The 27,880-nt window shown below is 37.3% G+C and overlaps 1 protein-coding gene across 5 annotated transcripts in view; it reads left to right on the top strand.

Moving 5' to 3' along the window:
- RALGAPA1 (Ral GTPase activating protein catalytic subunit alpha 1) overlaps positions 1–27,880 on the top strand; it is a 127,340-nt gene that overhangs the window by 56,762 nt on the left and 42,698 nt on the right. For all 5 annotated transcript variants that reach the window (XM_074148830.1, XM_074148829.1, XM_074148828.1 and 2 more), the window contains 10 exons: positions 1,305–1,433; positions 2,417–2,542; positions 3,509–3,567; positions 7,171–7,279; positions 14,137–14,247; positions 15,242–15,310; positions 17,108–17,242; positions 18,001–18,184; positions 25,047–25,911; positions 27,433–27,504. In XM_074148830.1, coding sequence (XP_074004931.1) covers positions 1,305–1,433; positions 2,417–2,542; positions 3,509–3,567; positions 7,171–7,279; positions 14,137–14,247; positions 15,242–15,310; positions 17,108–17,242; positions 18,001–18,184; positions 25,047–25,911; positions 27,433–27,504 — 1,859 coding nt within the window. The remainder of the gene's footprint in view (positions 1–1,304; positions 1,434–2,416; positions 2,543–3,508; positions 3,568–7,170; positions 7,280–14,136; positions 14,248–15,241; positions 15,311–17,107; positions 17,243–18,000; positions 18,185–25,046; positions 25,912–27,432; positions 27,505–27,880) is intronic.

Genomic DNA, 27,880 nt, shown 5'->3' with positions numbered 1-27,880 from the left:
AGTTATGTGACTGATACTTCTTCTCAACTTTGATAAATGACCCTTATGTTCTCGGTTGTAATCAAAAAAGGTTTTTTTGTAGTCCATTTCAAGCAAATACAAGCACAGTAAAAGTATTTTTTAACTGATTGTATGTTATAGATTGAAGCATGCAAGAAATAGAAGGAAGCAGATCTCTCTAAGGTCTGCTGTTCTTACTTGCTCCCTGATGCAACAGTTTAGTTGGTGGGAAAGTAAATTGTGCTCACTACGTTGGAGTAGTTTATTTCTATAGCAAGTACAGGAACCAGCAAACAGACATTCTGAGTATATGTAATCAGTGGGAGTAGATCTTTTTCATAGTTTTTAATATCAATAAGTCTGAAAATATTCTATTCAGAGGAGTGAAAAAGTTGATTTTGTGAACTTTTTTAAGGAGCCGTTAGAGGCATAGGGAGATCAAAGGTTCAAACAACCCTGTTTTCATTAACTGGGCAAAACAGAACTAGTCCAAAATTATTCCACAGTTGGCTATGGATAGGACAGATCTCCAGTTTCTGTCCTCTGACAACCAGTTTACACTGCTTTTCTTGCTGGATTTCAAATCTTCCTATAACATCTTGCCATTTAGTGGGATATCACTACTATTGGAGAATTATTAAATGGAGGATAAGTGTTACTTTTTTGCCTATCTGTAAACTGGGGATGTTTTTTAATAATTAAAATATTTTATACTTTTTCCAATACTTTCGAAGAAAATGCATCAGGTACATTAATTTTAAAAACTGTCTCACCAAGTCTACAAGAACATAACATACTGTGTTGAATACCTATATACCAAAAATACTATAAAACATTTTATTTCAATTCTTTGTTTATCTTTTGGTTCCATACAGATATATGTAAGAGATTAATACCTTTTTTAAGGTTATAGTCAGATATTACTTGTTGGAGAGGATTTAAGCATGTTGTTAAGATATAATAGCTGATTATCTCACTATATGTCTTCTATACATATTTAAATGAATGCTAAATCGCTTATAGAACTCTTAAAAGCTAAATGTAAATTAATATAAGATGTGACCTGGTACCAACCTCTTACAATAGTGTCCGAGGTTAGATTGATGTATAAAGTATGCGACAGTTTATTTATATTAATATGGGTATACTTAAGGAATTTATCTTTTTATGCTACTCTTCACTCAGTAAAGAGTGTCTTAATTGCCACAATGAATTTACTTTCTCACTTTTTTACTGTCTACCTTTGGTAAATATCTGCCTTTTTTTCATTCATTGTTCATTCTTTTCCCTTTTTCTCCTGCAAGGATATTGTCAATACAATCATCAAGCACTGCTCTCCTCAGTTCTTTTCACTTGGTTTGCCTGGTGCCACCATGCTTATTATGGATTTCATTGTAGCAGCAGGACGGGTGGCTGCTTCTTCATTCCTCAATGTAAGTATTCATCAGTTCGTTCTCATTTATGTGTGAGTGGAAAGGGTTTGAGAGAAAACTGAGAAGTATTTTTCCTTGACTAGGGTGTTAACTTGTCCCCAAAAGTCAGTGTAATGGTCAGCAAATACAGATACTGTCAGTGGTTTATTCTAGAACACTGGACATGCAAGTCCTCTCCAAAAAAATATGTGAGGAAATTACTGTTGAAGCAGAGTTTTCTTTCACTTCGGAGTTCTTGGAATTGTGACTGCTATTTATCTGCACTTTAAAATGGTTTAAAATAAATGTCCATTTTGACTTTACCATCATTTTAAAAGTATATTTATTCCTCCATATCTCTGCTGTGCAATGACTTTGATGGTCAGACTTGGGAATTCCAATCTGCTGGTGTTTGCTCTATTAAGATGTATTTCTGATGTTTTACCCAGGCAACTTCAGCCTTATATAGTAATACTGATACGATTACCTAGGAGCTGTTGGCCTTGCATGACTGTACTCTATCAAAGCTCCCCACTACTCCCCTCCAATTGGCTGTGACTTTTGACTGTTTCTCACATCATTCCCCCTTTAACCAACTGTGAAGTCCAGCCTCCCTCGAGGTACTATCTGAAACCTCTGTCAGCTTCTTACGCTGTTACCTGTTGTGTCCAGTGATGTCTCACATCATGTCCAGTAGCTTTCCACATCCTGTTCAATTAGCTGAACCTAAGACCTGAGCCTAGTTAGCAGCACAGTCATTTGTCTGTAGTCCTAACAATTGTTCTTCTTCCTTCTTGGAAAATGGGAACATGGGGTGTGCATGAATAGCAATCCATGGGGCTGTGGTCTCGGTTTGCTCAGGTCTACAGAGTTTCCAGAAGGAGAAAGAAAATAGCTGTGTGGATTTTTAGCCATTGTTCTGCTCTTTTAAGGCAAACGGAAATGTCAGCTTCCTGATTGCTGTAAGAGTATATATTTCTCCCCACCTTTTTTTTTTCTTTTAGGCGCCAAGAGTTGAAGCACAAGTTCTTTTAGGATCTCTAGTCTGTTTTCCCAATTTATATCATGAACTACCAGCTCTTCACCCAAACATTCCTGACATTGCTGTGTCTCAGTTTACGGATGTTAAGGTAGGAATTTTATGAATATTTGGATGGTGTTCAGCTACCAGCTATATGTTTAATATGATGTTGTTCCAGGAAATATTAACTAAAATTTTAAGTCTTAAATTTTTCAGAAATCATTTCAAATAGATTATAAATCTTGTCAAACTTTATACTACTAAATATATTTTATAATTGCTGTTAATAATGAAGTGGTTTCATATGTTTGTAAAAGAAAATGATGTGTTATCTCACCTTTTCAAGCCTACTCTCATTACGGCTATTTGCAGTCTCACAGACTTAATCATCTGAGAAGGAGAAGATAGAGAGGTTCAAGATACATTATTTAATTTATTGAGAATTCACAACTGGTGAAATCTGCCCATGTTCCTAGGAGCTTTAGAAAACCTCTGTACATCAGTATGTTCTTTTAGACAAAAAGCAAAGATTAATGGAGACCTTACCCTCTCTATCATAACACGGAGCTGGGTAGTGTGCCAGTGTACTGAAACCAGGCAGAGCTCACTTCATGTGTTTGGTTCTTGTATGTGTGTCAGGTATGATTACTATGTCTAAGAAAGGCTCCAAATAAGTTTCCAAACTGTTTCAGTTTAGAGAGAGATGATGGCTTGGAAGCTGCTCTACACCTTGCTCCCTTTTGGGGACTGATTTTCAATTTCTTTCTCACTTTTTTTTTTTTTTTTTTTTAACATTTGATATTTTATGGAAATGTATTGACAAGAATTGGATAAATGGTTAATCACCAGAAATTAGGACAGTAACCTGTGGGATATTCTTGGGGTAGCACAGTAGTGAGCATCTGGGTCAGACTAGAAGCTTGGAGTAGTGATAAGGAAACAATCCATCTGACCACAAACCTAGAGACTCAACTAAGCAATGTGCCTGTGTGTGCTGTAGTAAATTTTTAATTTTCTGACGCTTCATATCATGGAGTTATTGGTAAATCAGTGAATATTTTTCTCTTTGTTTTAGGAACTTATAATTAAAACTGTGTTAAGTTCAGCAAGAGAGGAGCCATCTGGTCCTGCACGGTAGGTCATACAAAAAGAGCTTCTAAATTAACAGATTCTTTTCTTTATTATACTGTTGGGAGTTGGATGTATTGAAGAGCTTAAAGTAAAAGTTTGTATGTATCTTGTTCATGGCTTTCTTACCACCATTAAAACTGTGGTCTGCCATGTGAATGTGAAATTGATTGTAAACAGAGATAATAAAAGAACAGACATTTTTTGTCCGACCAAATGCTGGTCTAGCCCAGTATCCTTTCTCTGATAGTGGCTGATAGAAAAGTGTGTTAATGTGCGTAAAAATATAAGCTCTGTGGTCTCCTAGCCTACGCTGGTGTTCAACTCCTGGATTTTCTGTACTAAGAGAGGCATTTTTGAGGTTGATTAAGAAAAAGGTTACGTATGAGGGACGTATGGTTATTTTTTATTAGACCGCATGATTTAATTTAAAAAATAGAAATAATCCAAGGTACATGAGCCTTTCTTTATGGTACGGAAAAGAAGCAGAAGATATTGGGCTAAGAATTAAAATGGAAATGACTGTTCTGATGCTTAAATCTAAGCATCTTCATCAAATGGAGAACTTCAAAGAAGAAGACAGTTACCAGTTTTATTTTCTGTTTCTTGATTTGCTTAGGATTTTGTTTCTCCTTACCCATCCCCAAAAGCTTTCAGTTCTGTCCTGTGAGTCCTGTGTATGGGATTGGAAAGGAATCTGCCTACTAAGGAAAAGCACACTTGTGTGCTTTGTCTCTTTGGGCAGAGTGTCTATATATGAGCAACTAATAAATTGTTACTTAAATGCAAGATACTAGAACCAAATGCCTGAAAAATGTTGGTTCATTGGATCTTTAAAATGTTCTGCTGGAAAACAAAGAGCGATTTTCATCAGCCCACTTACCTGTTCTTCACTTGAGCTGGTAATCTCAGCACAGGGGAAGGAAGGAATGTTCTGAGATAATTTTCATCTCGATTTTCATGTTCTTCTACAAAACTGGGTTCTAAAAAGCATAACAGTCTCCACTTTGCTTTTGAAAAAGGTGATTTAAATCCAGTTGGTTCAGTACATTATTACTGATCCTGTGCTACTCAAGCACACAGCAGTAGTATCTTCAGTTCTGGCAGCACGGCTGGGAAGTGGAAAGGAACATCCTGCATATCCCCATATCCTGTCCGGCTGTGAGGGTGTGTATGTAGGAGCAGAGGCACATGTGCGCGCCCAGCCTTTCAGAGCTGAGTTATGCTGCTCCCAAAATGCAAAGTTGGACCACTATGTGAAATAACATTAAATGAAGATTAAAAAGGAATAGATTCCCAATGTCTCTTTGGATTGCCTGTGCTCCTTTCCTCCATCTGGGAGAGCGGTGGGTATGTAGTCTTTGTGGGCATAATGATGTTTCCACAGCTCCTGAAGCTTGACTGCCTCGTTCCTCAGTGGCAGTTTATCCTGCCACTTTGGGAATAACCTCTCTGATGCCATCTGCTTCACAGCAGTAGAGAGTTCTCCTGGGTTACTATCAGAGGTCATATTTGGGAATCTGCATTATGATTTTGCCATGTCAGCTTGGCCACTCATAGAGGCTTAATTGTCTTTGCAGTTTCCTAGAAGAGAACTTGGATTTCTTGGAGCTTAGGTACATAGCTTTGTATATCTCCAGCAAGTCTGAGTGCTGCTGTTGTTACCCAAGCTATAAATCTCTATTCCTTATCTCTTCCACAGAGGGTCGATGTTTTGGTTTCATTACATGCTTGACCCAACAGAGCTTCAGGGAAGTCCGTTATCTGAAATACGTGCTACTCTCAGATCTCCATCTATAAAGATTAATAACTGTATTAATCAAATTCCTCTCCTGCTGCTGACAGTCCAAAGAAGAAGTGATAGGTTGACGAACTCAATGTTCATCTCTTCTGCTTGTGCTGTTAAGGCTGTGATTCTTTAATAGCAGCATTGTAGCCACATAACTACAGTTTTTGAGAGACTACTCTGAGTAATGATAGCAAAAGTGGTGCTCTTGGTAGAAACTTCGCAGCCTGGTGGGTATTTCGCACATCAGTATGTCATCAGATGTGGAACGAATCTCAGTGGAGTGAAGAAACCCTTAAATAGTAACACGGACTTAGAGCTGTATACCATTCTGTGTACTAAGGGTTTATTTTCTGAGTCAGCTTACACAAACTGTCTACATTTATTGTTAAATCTAGTCTATGTTCCTATTTTCTTTTGTTCAAAAAGGATCAAAACACAAAATGTGGAAATAGCAGAAGTGTAGATTGGGAAGGAACCAGGAGTACTTCTGTAAGCTCTCTCTCTTCCAAGACTGGAGTGTGTTTAAAACGTTCCTGGCAATACCTTGTCTAAACGGTCCTGAAAATTTTCTCAAAGACGACCGTTACAAAAATCTTAGACTGTTACAGTATTTATCTCATTTTTACAGTCAGGTTGTTTTAATGACCAGTATATAGAAGAAATCTTTTCTACTGGAAATTAAACTCTTCAGTGACTTGCTGCATGTTAAAAGATTTCTTATAATTTCCTTCCTTAATTGTGATTTAGACTCAGTACGCCCTTCAACTTTTCCTCCATATGTAATATTCTCCAAAGCTGTTTATTATTTTTGTCGCTTTTTTCCTAGACTCCCTCAAGTTTGTCTTTATTCTTAAATTGTATTAATCGAAACATAATGGAGGCAGTCTTGCAATTGAGATTTCAGTGACAGTGTACAAAACAGGGTGGTTTGACGTCTTACGTACACTGTCACATAGAGTTAATTCCAAGATGTATTTTTGCTACCTGTTAGCAGTTTCATGATTCTGTGTATCCTTAAAATCCTTTTTATACAGCACAGGCTTCATAGCTGTTTCTGTTTCTATTCTAGCATATGATTTTTCCTTCCCAGATGTAATGCTTTGCAGTTCCCATGACCAACTTTCATCTTGTTGATTTTCGACTGCACTCCAATTTTATCCAGAGGATTTTGAATTCTGAAGTCATTTCCAAAATATTTGCTGCCTGTGTTCTTGAAGATAATTGCTAATGATTCAGAGATTGCTTAAGCTTAATGTTTCTGAACAAATTTCGTCCATCTCTGCTGATTAGAACGCACCTAAATACTCTTTGCCTTTACACTTTTCCATTTCCTAATTTTGAATGAAGAAACAACAAAAGTTGAAGTATTTAATCACAATATGTATTCTGTCTCTTGCTTTCATTTACCTCCTCCTCTATTCATCTTTGTTTATTGTCAATCTAAAAAAAATGTAAATATCTATGAATGAATAACATTTCCCTCTCTTGTATCTGTGTCCCAGAAGCTCTAAACAAATATGAGCACACTCTTATGTTGGGGAGGAAGAACTTCCCACCACCATTTTTACTTTGTCTTAAGAAAATATATATGAAATGCTCACATTCATTTCCTCTGTCCTTTCCTGTGCATTTACCAGGGTACTTGGGATTTTTTTTTCTCATTTTTAAATAAGTTAGAGCATTATAGAGGTTTTTGTGTAGTTCTTCTTGAAATATTAAAAACATCTATTAGATTTTAGCAAAATATATTGTGAATCATAAAAGTTGCACATTTTTGTAGCATGTTTCTCAACAACTTGTCCTCCAACATTGTTTTGCAGATGTGTTGCTCTTTGCAGTCTTGGTATTTGGATCTGCGAGGAGCTAGTTCATGAATCACATCATCCTCAGATCAAGGAAGCATTGAATGTGATTTGTGTTTCCCTAAAGGTGAGAAACTAACACTTCTACAATGTATATTGCCTTTACATTTAAAGATACTTTGCCTTTTCAAAGTCATGATCACATTTTAGCATCCTTACTTCACAGTCTCATTTACAAACCTTACAAAAGATTGAACTCAGTTTAACTGATGAATCTCTGAACTCTGTCAAAAAGAGATCTTTACCCTTATTTAAGTTTGGAGGAAATGGTGTGCTGGGAAATAAGATAGTGGATTGCTATCTTAATATATATCATTAGCCACTTCACTCTAACCTCTGCCCTTTGGAGCATAGTAGTTTATCGGTCATCCCAGCTTTCATAATTAACCCTTGTGATTCAGGTTTCAGCAAAACCACTACTGTCTTTGTCTGACTTTGCCCAGCTATAGCCCTTCCCACATCCTGAACCCAAGCTTCCAACAGGGTTTTCTGCATCTGTTTGTAAGTAGATCTAGGAGCCTGTGGTGGATTAACCTTGGGTAAGGGCCAAACTCCCACCCAGCCACTCACTCACTGCCCCTCCTTAACAGGATGGGGGGAAAAGACAGGATGAAAAACCTTGTGGGTCAAGATGAAGACAGGGAGATTGCGTACGAGCTACTATCATGGGCAAAACAGATTTGACTTGGGGAAATCAATTTATTGCCAGTTAAAATAATTTGGGCAGTGAGAAGCAAGGCAAAATTTAAAACACGACCTTTCCTGCACTGTCACTTTCCCAAGCTCAGGCTCCAATCCTTGGTTCCCAGCTCCTCTGTCTCCTCCTGCCCGCTCCCAAGTAGTGCCAGAGGGGATGGGGAATGGGGATTTACAGTCAGTCCATAACAGGTCCTCTCTTCCCCTCCTTCCTCCCTGTTCCAGTGTGAGCTGTCTGTGGACTGCAGTTCCTTCAGGAAATATCCAATGCTGCAGTGTGGGGTACTCCATGGCTGCAGTGTGGATATATCTTCTGGTATGGTCTTTTCTATAGGCTGCAGGGTAATCTCTGCCTCAGCACCCAGAGCACCTGCTCTCCCACTTCCTTCTCTGACTTTCATATTCACCTGCTGTTTCTTGTTTGGTTTTTTTTGTTTTCCCCCTGCTCTGTCTGTGTGGCGTTTTTGCCCTTTTTTAAACCTGTTTTCATAAAGGCGCCACACACTTGGTGGTCAGGCTCAGCTGCATCCTTTAGGGGGTCCATTGCAGAGCTGATGGAACCTACTGTGTCTGGCATGGGGCAGCCCCTAGCCTCTTCTCATAGAGACGCCCTCTGTAGCCTCTCCATTACCAAAACCTTGCCATGTACAGCCAGTACAGATCCATACAAACACTCTGGAGTACAGAAGTGTCGAAGTCTTTCCTTCTCCAGCATTTGTCTCCTGTCTAGGCTAGCCATGGATGCTGAGGGAAGTCACATTCCTCACTAATTGGCAACTCTGATTAATAATGCTCGTAAAGCTTCCGTGGTACATTCTCCTGACACACTGCAAAAAGAAAAGGCCAGGGTAGAGAGGAAACTGGAAGGGCTTCCAGTTTTGTGAGCCATCTGCCATCATGTGCAAAAAGTCTGTCCCAAGCCAAGTTGCTGCCTTGTACTCTTTGGCTGCCGGAGTGAGCAGAGCTTCCAGTGTAAGAGGGGTACAGGGAAGAAAGCAGGAAGGTGACAAATGCAAAGGCCAAGCAGAAGTTTCCCAAAACTTCTCGTTGTTCTTGCTCACCTGCCCTCTTTGTGCCCCTGCCAACCAAATCCCATTATCCCCACATCCTCACTACCTTCTGTGCTTGTTCACTTCTGAGTTCAAGAGCCAGTGCATTATGCAGTGCTGCTTCTCAGACCTAGCCAGATATTTACAGTATTTATGCTGCAACCATGGAAGCACTGGAGGGTGTTTGATTTCCTGTGGCAAAGTGCTTTTCTGTGCTCATTCAAGGACATGTCATTCAGACCAGTACCTGTTAGGAAAAAAAAACCTGAATCCAAAGACAGGTCAAGAATTATCATCAAAGTTTATGTGAATAAACTACCTGTTGAAAAGGAATAACAAGAACTCTAATTTTGGTGAAAAGTAAATACTACCTGTTTTTATGGCTATCATTAAAATTTATTTCCCATTTTTTATGAAGCACACTACAACATTGCAACTTTTACAGGTTTTCAGAAGAATTTAACCTTTCCTTTTCAATGGGTGTGGAGCATTGGCCCCAGCTAGTAGCCAAACGCTCATCCAGCTCACTTGCCCACCCCCAGCATGAGAACATAGGAAGAACAGCAGCAGGTCCCTGGCCCTGTCCTACAGAGGCCACCCCTGCAGCCCCCTGCTACCAAAACCTTACCACTTACACCCAATACAATGGTTCCGAAACTAATTTGTAAGATAAAACTTTCAGTCTCTGGTAGTCACTATGCATTTCTGTGTAAACACCTTCATGTTAAATTCTTGAAATCTACGATGATTTACTTTTTTTTTTTTTTGTATTTGCTGTTTTGATTGTATCTGTTAAACGTAGCTGGTATGCACAGTCATTCTCACCTGGAAATGCAGCTTGCTCAGAAACAGCTAGTTCATTGTGGTGCAACACCTATACAATGCTTCTGAGTAGAAAAAATATTCTGACATTTGTCTGCCTTTCCTTTTGACAGCTGTCACTATTCTGAAACTGGTCTCACTGGATTTCAGTTCTGGTTGTGAAATTTTGTATTGGTGGTAGTATATCAATAGCATATTCCTTTCGTCACCTCTGTTAAAAAGCTGCACTTTTTTTTTTTCCTTGATTAATGTTTTTGTTTTCCTACATATTGTAAATATTTTTCATATTTGTTTATATTTTATGGAATAATTAGAATATTATTAAAAACATTTTATTGTCTAGCATTTTGAAAAATTGCATGTTCGTGAACAATATCTTCAATATTTACAGAATCTTCCTACATGCTTTTTCTTTACATCAAAATCCAGTGAATAGTCTAGTCTTTCTGTATATAAACATTGATAAAAATCAGGGTGTGTACCTGTTATACATGACTTGTGTCAGATGTGGTGGACTATTCCTTTCTTTTCAGCAATGAGAATCTGAAAAGTATCTTAGCAAATCAGCTGATCACATCCTGTGAAGCAGGATTCGAGTCTACATCTGAAATGGGTAGCTGCAGGGCTTTTAGTATTAGACTCTAAATTGCAATTTCCTGTTTTGCAAAATCACATTCATCCTTTGCAGCTTCACTAATACTCTCTTCCAGGGTTTTCCCCTTGGTTTTTAATATCCCTTAACTAGTGCGTTTTATCAAGTTCCTGTGCAAGTTTGGTATTAGGCAAATGATACTGTTTTTATCTACTGCAATTTATCAAAGTTTGAACTATTTTTAATCTTGACATTCACTGTAGTTTCTCTTATTTTTCTTTGACGTATTTATTAAACCAATTATTTGTATCTCATATATATTACACATAAATTACTTCTTGAATGGGAAGACAAAGATCTTTGTATTTCTCTCTGCTTTGCTTTGTGTTGGCAAAAGCATCTAGAGCATGTTGGCTTTTCTCCTGTTCTGAGCAGTGGTATGCATTCACAATGGAGTTTAATCATGAAATGAAAAGTTCCTAAATATGCCACGGGAGAAACAAATTAGCTCTAACTTGTTACCTAAGCAATCTCCTGGCTTCCAAGTAGTCAGAGATTTGAACTTCCAGAATGGATTATTTTCTTATTTCCAGGAGAACTGAATGGATAGGGAGCTATAGTCCTAGTCCAACTTAACGATAAGTACAATTGACCAAGTAACACTGAATAGAAATATTAGCAACGATTGTGTGGCTATTCCTGAAATACAGAAACATATTCAGAACTGCAGTCCAGCAGCTCGCTCTGAATACAGCTAGCACTTCTCCCGGCTGTGTGGCAATACTGCTGTATCCTTGTTAACTTCTGCTGAAGTCTGAGCCCAGAGGATCCTAACCAGCCATCCAGATCCCTGCTTCTCATGATTATATTATGCTCCTCTCAGAAATCCTGCAGATAAATCACAGAACTGTGTTGTACAGGCTTAGTTGAATGGGTGCTAAACATAGGTTATTTACAAGTATGGATAAGGTTAAACTCCTAACGTAACAACCAGAAAGCAATGGACCCGTACAAAGATGAAAAGTATGGTAAGACTACCCTTCTGAGAAAACCCCTGACAGTGAGGTACCAGGCAGAGTGTTGGTTTTGTTTTTTCCATCAAGTAACTTTTAAAAAATTATGTCCACAGTTACACTACTAAATATAAAATACCAAAGTAGTGAATTCTTACACTTTATAACATACAACATTTTCCAGAGATAGAGAACAGTGGGTGAAATTTTTGTAGCATCGCACAGCTGCCTTTGTGCCACATCTGAAGGCTATTGGAAAAGAAGTCAGAACAAAGCAGCTTACTTGAGAGGGGCGAATTGTTTTGCTGTCCGGCATAAACTCAGTGTTGCTACTGAGTTCAGGAAAATATGCTTCCAGGATGAGCATCTCTGTAAGTGTCTGTACATTCTTCTGAATGTGACATATTGACCATGCTGGGACAGACTTCTGAAGCAGATGAAGTGTTTGATCTATTTTGGCCAATCCCCATATTCTTGATCAAAACTTCCTCCTTGGTGCTCTTCTCATGAACAAGAAAATTTGAGTGCACAAGACTCAAATTCTATTCATATTCGTCACTTTATACCCCTCCACCTTTCTGTGGAATTTATGTCACCACTGACTTCTGATCCCTTTCTTAAATTAAAAAAAAATAATTAAAAATTCTCTTCAGCTGGAGAACAGAAAGAGGTTAACTAATTTGCGTAAACCAGCCCTAGAAATCATTCACTCATCTTCATTTTAGACCCTGATGATCCTCTCTTTTTAAAAAAATTTAAAAATAAAAAGAAAATGTTCCCTGTTTTTATGTAGCAAACAGCTGATTATTCAAAGACTCTGAAAGTCTCCAGGCCTTTCTCTCAGGTAATTTTTTCTTAAATTCAGTCATCTGGATACTCTATATTAAGCTACTCTGGTTTGTCAACCCCTTTTGTCCTCTCCAGTGACTTTGGGGTTTTCCTGCAAGCTTGTAAGGATGTTTCCAGCAATCTGGATTTGATCTCAAGTTCTGTAATCAAATTGTTATGCTTTCAGTTTTATTTAATTTTTTTTTGGTTGTCACTTGAGCTTGAACATTAGAATCTGTACCCTGCTTACTGTGCTCTTGCAGCGTACTCTCACAGCATGGAGAGAGGCTGTCTCATGAGGGATAAAGAATAACGATGTTCTTGTCATAAGCTCTGGGGAGACTTGCAGATGTAAGATGTCTGCCGTGTTTAGTTAAAAGCCGACAATAACGTGAAACAGGGAAAGTCAGAACAAGAATTAACTAGCCCGTGTACTCTGGTTTCCATCTCTGACAGAAGACTTACAAGAGCCATTCATAGTCTGTCGTTATGCTTACATAGATACCACAAATAAAAAATATTAATTAAAGCTTTGTACTCCATACTTTCGCTTGTGCTTCTACCTTTTCTTTTCAAGACCTTAAATGTAAAATATGATACCTCTGCTTTGATAGGAAGCTGGCCCAGGACAGAATTTTCTTCCAGTATGTGTTCCACCTTTCCATTTTTGCCATTCAGGAATTTTATTCTGAAATTCTTAATTTTCTGCTCACACTTCATTGCCCAGGCATTTCAGCTTTCTTGAAGGGAGATTAAAATATGTAAACTACTTTTTGATTGTTTTAATAATGCAAGAATTCTGATGTTCATTCATCTGCATTGGAGATTTTTCATAATTACAGCATGAATTGCCTAATTGTTTTCTGAGTTATTTGAGATTAATCATTAATACAGTTTGGAATATTTGTTTTCAGTAATGATAGAGTATTTGCTTGAATAAGTGTATTTGAAATGCTTCCCTTGGGGCTATTCCACGTAATTTTTTCTTCTGTATAATTTGTTCTGTCTTCTGAAGTCTGTAGATTTGCTGTGCTAATAACCATTTTTCTCAGATTTGTAGGATTTCCATGTCCTAGGTGAACTAAATTCAGTTGTAAAATTTACTTCTTGCTTGTTGTTTGGTGCACAGCTAAGTGTTTTAAGGCACGTGCAATCAAGGAAGAAGCCTCAATTACATGTCCTGTGCATTCATAATTTAGGGTAACATCCCTGTCTCTTCCTTTCTTTGTTTTCCCGCGTTGGAGAGTAGGGCAGTGTGTGCATCCTCTCCCAAGGCTGAGGAAGTATTGTACAAATGCATTCACTTTTGCCTTGACCAACACAGTAACTTAAGAATTTTAGTAACTGTTGAAGGCAGGTTCCAGTGCAGCAAGCTTCTCCTGCCTTTAAAAGATAACAGAGAAAAGAGGAATTAAGGACAGAAGCCGAGGTGCATTCACTTCCATTCAGACAAGTGCTGTACACAGCGGTCACCAACAAACAGAACCGTTATTCTCACTATACACGCTATGTCTTGCATTTTGGATACGCGGCTGTTCACCTGCCTTGGTTCTCTGATTTCAGAATTGGATCCTTGATTTCTTGTAGTGATGCTTTAGTAGTAGTCATTAAGATAACAAGAAATAATTTTGTTCTTCCTAGCTTCATGATACTGTACTAACCAGTCTGAAGTTAGTTAGGAGTCTCCTCTCCCCTTTCCATCATTGCGTGCAACTGCCCGATGGTCTCTCCCAAACCTTTGATGTTAGCTGCTGACATTTGGTTATGACTGTGAAATAATTCCTTTTAAACTTTGTAAAATTTAGGTACATAAGGAACTACATGTATAAAACCATCACTGACGTTCCTGACCACCCTACCCGCCTAATGTACTTTTATGTGGAATCATGCAGTCATCGTTACTGTGCTATGTTCTCTTTTCCAGTTTCCAAATAAAACAGTAGCCCAAGTTGCCTGCAGTATGCTGAACATGCTGATACATTATGTACAGAGACTTCAAATGTATCAAGCTGATTCACCTTTAAGAATTATTCAAGTAAGTAATTTTAAAAAATTTAAAATTTTTAATTCTTTTGAGTGCAACAGTAAAATGTGTTTCTGTGAAATTAAAATAACAGAATATTGACAAGTATTTTTCACAAAATGTTGAATTAGTATAAGCATGATTTTACTGAACATTAACAGTAGGGGTTCACATCACGCTTAATTGCTGACTCCAATATTAACATGTAAAATGGCTATATCATGCTTATTTTTTCTCAGATACAGCTGTCACTATTTACGTGAGAACGTTGCCAATAAAGTCCAGATTTTTTAAAATATTAAATATCTTCAAGTATGTTTGTTTAAGTTTAGTGAGAAAATGATTACTTAAATACGGATCTGCAATGTATTTTGCATATCTGTATGCAGAACACTCTGCGTTAAAGTGTTTCAGTATAAAGCAAAAATAATTATTTTGAATACGCTTTGAATAACAAGGAATTAGACTGTGGCCACTGTGACTCTGAGCCACAGAGAAAAGATAAGAGGTCTCCCAGGTAACCGGAAAGAGAATTGTGTGGAAGCTTCTTAAGAGGTATAACAGGCATTTCTTTGCTCCTCAGCAGTCGTATTGTTGATTTAAGTAAAGGCAGGGTGTTTACAAATTCTAGTAGTTCTAAGAAATAATGGAGCTCAAGGAGCACTGTACACAAACCCACATCAGGTTCCTTTCTGCACCCTACAAGTGTGTTGAATCAAATTCTCTTCCTGCCTGTGTATTTGGAGTGGCTGAGTAATTTCACTGGCCCTGATGCACCTGTGTCAGTCAAGCAGAACATATTCTTCGATGTCTTCTGCAAAATTCAATTAAAAGGGTTTTATTTAAAACAAAGAGTGGCAAGGAGTACTGTAATTTGTCTCAAAATAACTTTAATAGAATTTAACCATGAATCTAGTATTGTACCATGTTTGCCTGCTTAAAAATTTATTTTAAACTTAAATATTTAAAATGTGTTTTTAAAGAAGCTATACTATATTTTCCTCAGATTCTGATAGCAACTATTACCCATCTGCTACCCAGTACAGAAGCTTCCTCTTATGAACAGGACAAGAGGGTAAATATTTTTCATTTCTTTTTAATGTGTCAACTTAATTGCAAAGGTGTGTGACACGGCATTGTTGAAACATTTAAGCTATGCCTTAAAGTAGGGATTCAGCACTTGAAGTATAATACGGTGTAGCCTTCTTGGAATTCCAGCAATATTTCTTATGCAAGTGAATTTTTGAAGTTTTTGTAGGAAAATATTGAGATTGGTTGTTTTCAGTAACTAGAAAGTTGTCTGTTTCCTTTTCCTCAGTGAACTTACAAGCGAAGAAAGTAGACTTTTCAAACTTGTCTTACAGTGAAAGACGAGAAATTCTCAACTTATAGAGAATACCTTTCAAAATATTTATAAGATTATGATTTTTTGCACTTTCTATTGTAAATACATCCTTGAGCGAGATAGCCAGTAGTCTCCAGATGAAGGATTGTTGTCATCCTTCAAAACAATTGCTGTCTCTTAGTATTTTCAGTGGGCCCGAGTCCCTTGGCCTAAAACGGGCTTTGTCTTCACCTGCTACAGTAGCACTTTGTGCCTCCTGAAAGCTGTATCTCTTCTGAATTATTTGGCTTTGCTCTTGGACTGTGGGACACAGTGGTCATTTAACCTTGGGCACTTTGGTGCAGTTTGTTGCTGGCTGCTTTGTCGCTCTGGGCCACCCATTCCCACAGGAGCTGGCCTTCATCTGTTGCCCATTTTGGTCTCCAAAGCTCCCTTTCGCCTCTCCTCCCTGCTTGCGAGAAGTCAGGGGCTGTTGTAGACTACAGTGGTTTTGCCAAGCAGTCACCTTTCCACTTGAGGATGCTTCCCACGACTGAAAAAGTTTCCCCATGAACTAATGCTGATCATTGTATGTCAAATATCATATAGGAAATTGGTTTACCTTGTTTGACAAACTTAGCCCTAATGGGTTTCTTAAAAATTGGTTTAATATAAAAATACTCAGAGCCCTTCATCATTAGGTTTATTATATGATGCCTCTGAGAGGCAAACTTGCATTATGTGAAATGAGTGTGATGTTTATATGTCATTTATTAGTAAATTAGTTAAGTGGATTTTCTTTGAAAGACTTTTATTTAACTTGGAAAATATTTTAGAGAATCTTGCAGCTATTTGTCTGAATTGTTTCCTCTTCCACAGCTAAGTTTTAAAAATTAAAAATAATTATTTGAAGCCAGTAAGTTATTAATAATTTGGTGTGTATGTGTCTTAATCTAATTTTGTTCTACAGTCTTTAAAAACATCCCCTAGAGGGAGTTGGTTCTTTTGCTGACTGAGTAGCCTACAATACAGAAAGCAGTTGGATTTCTTTCAGGTGGTACCTGATGCTGTGTAGCATTATTGACATCTTGTGAAGGAAATTCTGCGTTATTTAGAAGGCACTAAATGCGGCTGAAGCAGTTCGGTTTTGTATAGTCCTTGATTCACTTTACAGTGAGATTTATGTGCAGAATGGTGCATCAGCCTTAATTTGTACCTGTGTAATCTGTCATTTTAAAAACAGCACCCTAGAAATCAATTTTGAAAAATCATGGGTATCCTCTTAAGCACAGTATCTGCTCACAGATTTACTGTGATGACAAACTGTTGTACGGATGGTCTGTGTTAAATATCTCGGTAGCCAAAATTTTTATCAATGCAGTAGATTTGAAGATACAGTGGTTTTCAAACAAGTGTGACCTGCTGTTACTGCAGAAGGTTGACTCCACTGAATTGAGAAAAAGTAAAATAGATAAGTAAAATACAGTGATAAATGGGAAGTAGCAGGTGCTGCTTTAATTGATTTGTAATTGAAAGTGTTTCTTCCAGTTGGTGGTTTCTTTACTTCTGTGCTTATTGGATTGGATAATGGCCTTGCCATTAAAGACCTTGCTGCAGCCTCTTCACACTACAGGAGCAGAAAATGATAAGACTGAAAGATCTGTTCTTAATTGTATATATAAGGTACATGTTTCTTTATTCGCTAAATGTGAATTTCTACGTATGGGGGTAGTGTCAGTTTTCATAGAAATTAAGACAACTTTTTTGTAAGCTGACCTCCGTTCTACTGCTGAAATGTGGAATGCTGCTTAGTTCTTGTATGTTTTACTGTAACTGCTTGATCTTTGGTATATCTGGAATTGTTAATTTTGTGTTATATTTTGTGCTGTTTAACCAAGTTACTTCTTGTATGTCATACCAGTAGCAGACATTTGTGTTGTAAAAGACCAGCTATACATTTAAGACAGACGAAGTAGGTTTTTTTATACCAAGCAATTTTATTTAGCAATAAGCAAAGTAAAAAGTGCTAAGTTATAATTGCTGTCTGTAGGGATACAGAACAAAGAGAGGTTGTTTTTTTTTTTTTCTTGCAAGGGAAGGGGATTAAAACCTCCAGCAGCTTAGACCTAGCATATGTAATTAAAGAAGATAGGAGATCTAAAAATAAAGGTAGCTTAGTGACTTGTTGTAGATTTTGTTTCTTGATTCTTTATTGTTAAATTCCACTTCAGCGTAGACACTATTTTAACAATTTTCTTTGCAGACTAGGGTTTGTTTCTGTAAACATCAAGCATCTAAAATTTTCCAACGTTTTGTTCTGCTTACCTGATTCTAAAACATCAATTAAAATGGAAATAAAAATAAACTTCATTTCTTATAAAACTATCAAGTAGGATTTCAGTAGTTAATGCCATGAAATTCTGTTGGTTTTTTTTTTCTAGGTTCTGCATGGATGTGTCTATGGGTCTCAGTGTTTTAGCAACCCTAAATATTTTCCTCTAAGCCTTTCTGATTTGGCATGTGCGGATTACGATCCTTTTATGCATTTAGAAAGCTTGAAGGAACCAGAACCACTGCATTCTCCAGACTCGGAGCGGTCTTCTAAACTTCAGCCAGTCACTGAAGGTTTGTCAAATTGCCTAAATACATTTTCTTTCAAAAAAGATTTTATCTTGGTTTCCAGTATTGAAGTGTTTGTCTAAAGCATAAGTTTTAAATTATACCTAGACACTGGGTAAGAACCATTAGTATGGAATGAGCTAACATAATTTTGAACAATTACTGTTCGATTAACTGAAATAAGTATCTTCTGAACAACATGAAGATCGATTTGATATGGATTCTTCTGTGCTCTGTGTATCAACACAAAGTGTTAAGTACTGCAACATGGATAAATGTTGCTTTTCATTTTACTTTTTAGTAAATTAATTTATTTTTTCTTAATTTTGCTCCTTTTTCTAAGAATATTTTGGGGTTTTTTCCTATTTGAGCTTGCACTGTTGAAAGGTGGTTGTGCGTTTTTTCAGCCTATCGTAATTTGTTGTCGATCTGTTTACAATGTTTTAAACCACAGAGTTATCTAAAAAAAAGAGAAATTTTCTCTCATCTGCTTAGAACCTTAAGAGACCCAGGAATCAGCATTTTCTTCAGAACTCAAAAATAAAAATAAAGAATCAAGAAACTAAGCTACAGAAGAGTAGCATATATTATGCAGTGTATCTAGCAAATATCAAATGGCTACATTGGGAAGAAAATTGAAAAAAATGAGATTAATACTGATACCAGAAACTCTGTGTAGTGCTATTCTCCCTCCATATTAAGTTGTTCCATTTAGGCTTCCTTAGAGGTATTAACAACCAGATAAATGCAGAAGCTCTTTGTAGCAGCTGTGTGCTAACAGCAGGTGATTTTGTGGTCTGTAGTGACTACGTGCTGTTTTTTATGTAGAGAAAATGGCTAATCATTGTGCCCTTGTCTAAGGCATGCTTCATCATCCTCAAGTACTTTTTTGGCCAAAGAATTCTAAACATAGAGCTGTCCCCTAATAAGCTCAGTATTGGATTGAACAAGTCTGATTTGAGAACTATTGGCAGGAGGAGCTGTAATTATTAAATTTACTGAAGAATGAAGCAAGGTACTATAGTTGGCTTTTTGTCAAATGGCTGTGGTCTTATTAGTAAAAAGTAATCATCTGCTGGGTCAGAATGAAAGAGGCTTCGAAGGATTCATTCTCTCCTAATTACAGTCTCACCTATACATATTATGTAAAGCTAATATTTAAAGCATTTGCCAAAATTAACTTCCACTGCATGTTCTATTACAGTGTAGTGAATTGTAGTAGCTTTTTATGCCTGGCATCTTTTGTATTCTGTAATAATCTGTAATTATGGGTTAGCAGCAAATGCTGTGTGGCTTGTTTAATCTGACAATCTGAAAAGACAACCCTGAATAGATTTCTCTTTAAATGAATGTAGTTGCACAAAGCCTTAACACTGATATCTTCATTTTGCATTTCTGTATGTGATCTGTTCTTTTATGATTTCTTGTTAAACTTCTAAATAAAAGTAATTTCAGATGTTCCTTTTATCTCTCTAGATAAATTAAGGAAACCCCATATGTTTTTTAAGTTTTGAGGCTCTGGAATTGTAAGGCAAATCATGAAATTTAATTGGCAAACTACAGCATTATAATGCAACCCTGGTCTTGCAACCTTGGCACTTCTAGTCCACGTTGCCAGGCAGAGAATCAAATTGGCAGTGCTTAACCGATTGCACAGCATCTGTTCTCCCTGGCATTGTTGGAGGGGCGAGAGGAGTAAAGTTAGTGGCTAACAACCAGTCTGGGACTCAACCAAGACAGGGGGTCAATTAGCGCAAGCTAGCAGCAGAGCAGTGTGCCAGTGTGTCAGCCTCTTAGTTGAGTAAAAGTGCTACCTTGATAACTTTTTTGAAGGAATGGAAATAGACAGGATGGCAGTTGTAGGGAAATCAAGGAAGTTCTACAAAGACAGGGTGGGAATTGTTTCCTTAGGTCACGAGCAAAGCTAAAAGTACTGAAACACCAGAATTCTTAAGACAGTGCTTTTGATCAGTTTGGTAGATGTGATTGACATACCCTTGTATGCCTCCCATTGTTCAAGGTCAGAGCCATCACAAATTTTATGGACAGGACCTGTTGAGAGGCTGGAGCAAGCCGTGCAATAATCGTCAGGGAAAAGATTTGGTAAATCCTCTGGAAACAGGCGATAGTGGGGAGAGGACTGTTCCCCTCCCTTTTTCAGTAGCTTTCCAAGTGCTGTCTCTCACAAGGAATATGTTATACTTGGATTATCTGTGAAATTGTCTTTGTCCTTTCTGTAGGTTTCGGGTAGTGTTAGACTGCAATATAAGATACGCAAAGAATAATTTTGAAATTGTTAAGTGTATTAAAGTGTTACATTTAAACAAGAATGAACTTTTAGGAACTGACAATAAGGAAGTCAATACGAAGCTTTTCTTGCACCATCAGAACTTGAGACAGCAATTCTGAGGTGCTTTCATACATCTAAGGAATCACAGGGCTTGTCTACATGAAGGTTGATGAATTGATCCGCTAGCTAGTATCGACAACAACTTCCTCTAACTACAGTACAGACATACAAGTGCTGCCTGTGCTAATTAACCACACCTAACTAGCCTGGATCCAGTGTCACACTGACAGAGGTGTGCTTTCTCCGAGGACAGTGTAGCGCTGTAGCCATTCACTGTACAGTTTAGATGTGCAAAAGCTAACTTGGACTGTATTGTGCTGTGATCTGCTTACCTGCTTCTGATCTTCCACCTGTGGTTACAGGACCATGAATATTTATGAGGGACAATTAAAATGGAACCTCTCCTTCAAAGCTTTCTCATTTATATTAAATGATGCAAACATTTAGGAAAAAGTAACACTGAGGCTTTTGTGACCTTTGTATTGACAGGGAAGCTGGTTTACATGAAAACAAGTAGCATTAAACAAAAAATGCTGTACATCCTGTCCCTGCTCATTACAGGAGGGTTGGACTAGATGACCTTTAAAGGGGCCCTTCCAACCCAAACTATTCTATGACTCTGTGAACTTCTAACGTTAATAGATAGCAAAGTCAGACTATTGAACAGAGTCTAATCGTAAGGAAATAATAATTTACGGGAATATTTTTGCAATAATAGGCAAAACCGTTTTGAAAACTGTTCTTCATAGATCCCGAATCCATTCGAGATAGTTGTGATAGCAAGGCAGTAGTTGCATTGCATACAGTGGTCCATCAATTATTGATTTCATGGAGTTTCCCATTTGTCATAATTCTGCAAACATATTGTAAACTCTTTTGCATAGATCAATTTTTTCCTAAACTATTTGCTGTCTGCCTTGTTACTGAAAGGAGACAAAAAGTGCACTTTAAAAAAAAACAAAACCCACTTTATACATGTTGCATCCAGATTCGCACAGTTTGTGTTTTGTGAGGGATATTCTAGAGATGGGTTCTCTATAACCTCATCTCTCTATACCTGAAGCTTAAAATTAGAAAGGAGTGAGACTTCTTTAGGCTAATGTAAAATACAGCTAAGCTAAACTGGACTCTCTTAGGCTCCCTCTAAACATAATGGAGAAAGAGAAGAGTTTCCATCTTCCAAAATTCATCCCATTTCTCCAATTTGGGCTTCTTACTGAGGTGAATTAGTCTGTACAGGTGCATCATTCTTTAGATAGCTAAAAGGGTGAGTAGCGTTAAATTCCACCCTCAGTCATTACTTTTTCCTTCTACAGCTGTGGTTGTTTAAAGCTGTTCAGCCAAAGCGCTGAATTAGAGAGTTAACAACACACCTTAAGGAAATTCAGGAATCCTCCATTCATGTCGCTGATACAGAATAGTGATGATGGACCTTCAGACTTTCCACAAGGGAGGTTATTTCAGGAACTGAGAAAAACAGCCAATATAACATGCTTCTAGCAAATTACCAAGTGATCGTGTACACGTGCTAATTAAAACGTCCAAGCAAAAGACTGTACCATTGTAAAGAGAGCAGAGATGTGTTCACTCAGGAAGACAGGTTGGTAAAGCAGGCAGCTAGACTGCTTTAACGTGTAATGGTATGGCTAGTTTGTAGAATTTGTGGTAAAGCTGTGATGGCTTGTATTATTGCATATTTTCATCTGCCCTCCAGAAACAAAAAGCAGGGTTTAGATACTCATTTTAAGAATTCTAATATATTGAATGTTCAGTTGTGCCTGATTGTAGAGATGTGCTTCTAGGAACAAATTACTAACGTGTATCCGTTAAGTTGTGGATTTAATTTAAAATTCTCATATTTTCAAAAAGAATTACTGGGTTTGAGTTGGTTGTGTTGTTTGGTTTTTGTTTTGTTTTTTTTTCCTAAGGGAAACCATCACCAAAATCTGATTTGCTGTGTAGCAAAAATGTTTTGAGACTGCTTTATTTTATTTCAACATAACAGGTCACATTTTACAGTTTACTTTTCAGTATGCTTCTCTTAATACTTCTGATTTAAGTTTTCAGTGTCATCTTTAGATCAACAACTCTGTGTTCCGAGAGAAGACTCAATAAGAAGTACTCTTCTCATTTTATAAAAAAGGCAATGAGAGATTTATATCCAAATTCTTTTATTTTTTTTTATTTTAATTCAAGAGTAGTATTTTCAGAGGAAGGCTGTGCTAAGACTGGGAATGGACCTTCCAAATTTAAACTCAGTATTCTGCTCTTTGTATCATTGTGTCACCTTTATTTTCCATACGTCTCCTTAGGGACTCCTAAGGGAATAAATTCATGTGCACAGGCACAATACAACCATGGTCAGGTCTGAGATCTTTAGGGTTTGCCCCAAAGCAGTAGTTGTAATATCTTATATACTCTCAGGTCTCTCTTATTTCTTCAGGCTTTTCAGCAGAACTTAACTGAAGGCATTTAACCTCCACAGTGTGACACTTCACGTGGCTGGGAAGCTCACATGGCTGTGCTCCTAGGAACCTGAAAAGAGCATTACCCTGGTTATCTGTGCAGTGCCAAGTGCTAAACACTGGGCATAAATGTCCTGACAAAGATTAGCCAGACTCTGCATTATCCAGGTGCTGGTTAGTACTGCACAGATAAATTATTCTTCAAGCATCCAACTTATTTTCTTTGTCTTGTATAAACTTGCTTACAGTTCCTTCTTATATTTCAGCAGATGGCACTGTAACTTAATTTCCTTGTATGCTATCAATATCTGGACATTTAATTCAGCTTCACTGCATGTTTTTGTCAATTTTTAAACCTCAAGAATGTTATGGATAAATTAGATACTATATTTTTATTATATTAGTTTTCAAGGCCTTAATTCATCCAAATATTTATCTGATATTTGGAATAGTGTAGAAATTAAGTTGATTTTGTCAACTACTAACAGGATGAAATGTTTCCCTTTTTGCAGTTCAGATCTAGTGCTCCCTAAAGGTAGAGAAGAGCCAGAATCCCAGACGTCTCTTACATGCATTACCCAAGCCTTGTAGGGAAAAAAAGAGGCAAATATGTATTATTTACTTTTGCATACAGAGAATGCACCTAGTGCTTGAGAAGCTATAAGATTTGTCATGACAGTCAGTATGCATTACAAATTTTTTCCAGTTAAACCAGTTAAACTGCAACAAGAAATTTGTTTGTTAAACATTAGTTTTTACTGTGTATAAATACACAATATAAAGGGAGATGAGTTCATTATACCATACTTACACATCCAAAAGGTTACATTTTCTCAGTGAATACTGAATGAAAAAGTAACATGGTTCAGAACATTCTAGTTTGATCAGGTTTTGGTGAGAAAGAAGATGGGAAGTGTTTGCAACAGTTTTCAATGTTTTCTATAGTTCCAAATATATGGTGGTAATCCTGAGGAATACAGTATTTATCTTCACCTTGTAAATCCCAAATTCAGGGCACCCAGGTCCTGTTAAAAGAGAGAGGCTGTAGAAATCTGTGCTTTACTATATTGATCCTGTTTTCTTTTCTACCTGTGATCTTCTACAGTGAAATAATTTTGCGTATGGGTTCTTCAGTGGGTACTCTGAGCAGCTGAGGGTTGTCTGCCTGACAGACTCACTTTGACCAGCTCTGTACTTCAGGGTAATGTAGAGTGGATTTGCTAGAAGAATCCAATAACAATAAAGTACTGGGTTAGCAGGGTGTGGTATAAACATTAAAACATTCCTTTTGTGAATTTAGATAATATTGCATGCAAATGGAAGGTATACAAGAAAGAAGGAGGTGGCAAAACCGTATTGAAATACCAATACATCTCACAAGATGAATTTCACATAAGATAGGCACAATTAACTTCTATTTCTTCCTCCAAGTTTTTCCAGCCTGAAACTTCTTAAAATGCAGTTGGAGCATGAGATTAGCTTCTTGAAAGTTTTGCTACTATTAGATTGTGTTCAGTGTAGATAGCCCAGTCTTTGATTTGGTACTTTAAAATCGTCCAGTATCGTTCTCAACCTAACCTACAGCTATGTGCTCCCCAGGGAAATTAAGATGGATTAGAGGTTTTGTGCATGTATGTTCCTTTGTTTTTCAGAATGTAATGATGTGTATAAATATAAAAATCCACTGCAGTTGGAAATGAACTTCTTACAATTATGATCTCTACGTCATTAGCAATTTAAGATTTATTTTCACTAGATTAAGAAATTGTGTATTTTAGAGGAACCATGCTGATTACAAAGCTATGGTAAAGGAGCTACAGTTGGCTGCAAAGAAGATGCTTCTTTAACTATCTTACGGTTTTTCATGCTATTTATATATGAGACCGGTGTTCATCAAAATATGTATTTTCCATTACTGAATTGACTGTATCCTGACCTTGCAGTGCTCATTCCTCTCTTTAAAACAGAGGAAGAAGAGGAGACCAAAAGAAATACATAAATCTGTGTTGTTTTCTGAACTCTTCTTTTAAAACCTGTGCCCTTTCTCTTACAGTGAAAACTCACATGCAACAAGGATTAATTTCAGTTGCTGCTCGTACTGTGATAACGCATCTAGTCAACCACTTAGGCCACTATCCTATGAGTGGAGGTCCTGCTATGCTGACCAGTCAAGTGTGTGAAAACAACGACAATCCATACAGTGAAAGTCCTGAACTTTCTCCTGAACTTTTTGAGAACCCAAACCTTCAGTTCTTTGTGTTAAACAATACTTCCCTGGTGTCTTGCATACAAATCCAAGCAGAAGATGACATGCCTGGGGGAGGACTGTCTGCTGGACTTGCATCTGCTAATTCAAATGTTAGAATTATAGTGCGTGATCTATCTGGCAAATACTCATGGGATTCAGCCATTTTGTATGGACCATCATCTTTATGTGGATCTTCACAACAGACTTCTTTTGCACTTTCATTATCTCAGCAAGATAAACCAGAAGATGTTTTTTCATCTTTTGAGCACGTGGAGGATGTGTCTGCAAGGGATGGAATTACACTCCAAGTAAAAAGGAAATTTAGAGACACTGTACCAACATGGGACACCATTAGGGATGAAGAAGATGCCCTTGATGAGCTCCTGCAGTATTTAGGTGTTACAAGCCCTGAATGCTTACAGAGAACTGGTGTCTCACTCAACATTCCTGCTCCTCAACCAGTCTGCATCTCAGAGAAGCAGGAGAACGATGTCATCAATGCAATTCTGAAACAGCACACAGAAGAGAGGGAGTTTGTTGAAAAGCATTTCAATGATTTAAATATGAGGGCTATGGAGCAGGACGAGCCAACCTCACAAAAGCCCCAGTCAGCATTTTACTACTGCAGATTACTTCTTAGTATACTGGGAATGAATTCTTGGGATAAAAGGTAAAAAGAAAAGACTCACAATTTAAGAACTTTCTTTTAAGGAATTGTGCTATTCTTACCATGTAATAATAGTTGATCATAGAGTGGGTTAAGCCAAAAATGCTCCAGGCCAGCCAACAAAAGAGGAGAGGGGGTGTGCAACTAAGGGGAAAATGGCAGTTTTCTTCTGCATTTCAACCTGTCATTTAGAGAGACAGAAAGGGGGAACCTGTTGCTTTTATTGCTATTTATAGTCTTTCTTTAGAATAGTGTTGGAAGGCAAATTGAAGGAGTGATATCTTTTCTAATAATCCTTTCACCAACTGTACTAATGGGTACTACCATGGGTAAAAAACGCATCTTTTTTGCTTTCTTTGCTTCCCATGTATGTTCCTGCAAAAATCATTACCTTTCTATGCCAGAATGAGACTCCGAAAGTGTCATATTCTCATCTATTGTGTTGCTGGACAGTGTCCTGCTGCTTTGCCAGCTAAGAGCATGCTTGCATGCAGCCTCAAAGCATTGCATCTGTGTTAGCTAACGAGAAAGATGTGTCCCCTACTATTTATTTCAACATTGGCAATGTTTGGGTATTGTTTAGAACAACAGGAGACAAGCTGCGTTCAGTTAGAAAAGTAATGTCTCTGTTCACATTATTATTTTTGTGTGGGTGTAGTTAGGTGTGTGTCTGCCTATACATACAGGTATGTACAAATATTTGTATCCTAGAATTTAAGGGTCTTTCTGAAATCTGCTTTCGTCATAGCTGTCAAACTCTGTATTAGAGGCATTGAAATATTTTCTTACTGTGAAGGGAAATGGATATTCTGTAAAACAAAAATAATCTCTGTCACTGGAATTGGACACAATTTTGGTGTTATAACCCTTCTTATTTGGGTCTTTAATTCCTCAAGGCAGTCTGGTTTTGAACGGTACTGCTCTTAAACTCATTCCACTGTGTTTTGTGGGAAACATCTTAAGCGCAGTTTAAAAGAAATGAGAAGTGCCTTTCTTGCTCTAACATATTGGTTTGGTTTTTTCTTTAAATTGTTACAGCTGGGTGGTTGACTAGTGAGCTGCGTTCTGCTCTCTTCTACAATTCAGAATAGCAAAAGCTGTGTTTGATGTACTAACTCCCTAGGACAGTAGATTATGGGAGTGTCTTTTGTCACTAGGTATATATATTATGGCCTACTAAAGCGTAGAGCTTATATATGCATCAAAGGGAGTTCTGTCTGTTCTTCTGTAGAGAAGAGATTGATTGCAGTTGGATCCAATAGTTTGACAGAAGAAACTGGAAAGAGGTAAAGGTTATATTCAGGGCTATAATGGATATAGAAGATTTCCTGGAGTAAAAAAAAATAGCTTTTTTTTTTTTTTTTAAAGAGATCTTAATATTTTATGTAAGAAAGGACTATTGAAAAGGCAGAAACGTTTGTTGACTGTTCTTGAATGGACCTGGAAATGTCCTTGTACATTCTTGTATACTGTTCTGTATCCATCAGTGAACAGGTGATAAGAATTACAAATTTCTCTGTTTAGAAGGAGCTTTCATCTCCTGAAGAAAAATGAGAAGTTACTGCGAGAACTCAGAAATTTGGACTCAAGACAATGGTAAATTCTTTTAATGGCCACCTACTTATTTAAGTGTCCTTGTACTTCAGTGGCACTAATCGCATAGATATGAGTTGGACTAATTTTTAAAATATTTTTGTAAATTATTCATGTATATTGAAGTTAAATTGGTGTTATTTGTATAGTGAAACTCTACAAGTAGAATATCATGAGATGGAACAAACTTCAAAATCACTTAAAATTATGAACATTTGCGTGCATAACATGGAATAGTTTTAAAACTTTGATATATCAAAGTCTCCACATTGTAGGCTTTGGCTAATGGTTCAGCTGCTTTCCAGTGCTGTTAGTATTTGAAGACAGGGAATTATAGTTGGAGCTGTAGCACAGAATTAAAAACTTTGAATAGTTTTTG

Source organism: Numenius arquata, chromosome 6 (assembly GCF_964106895.1).
Source record: "Numenius arquata chromosome 6, bNumArq3.hap1.1, whole genome shotgun sequence".
In the NCBI taxonomy this organism is placed as follows: domain Eukaryota; kingdom Metazoa; phylum Chordata; class Aves; order Charadriiformes; family Scolopacidae; genus Numenius; species Numenius arquata.
This window is presented reverse-complemented; position numbering and strand designations above follow the sequence as displayed.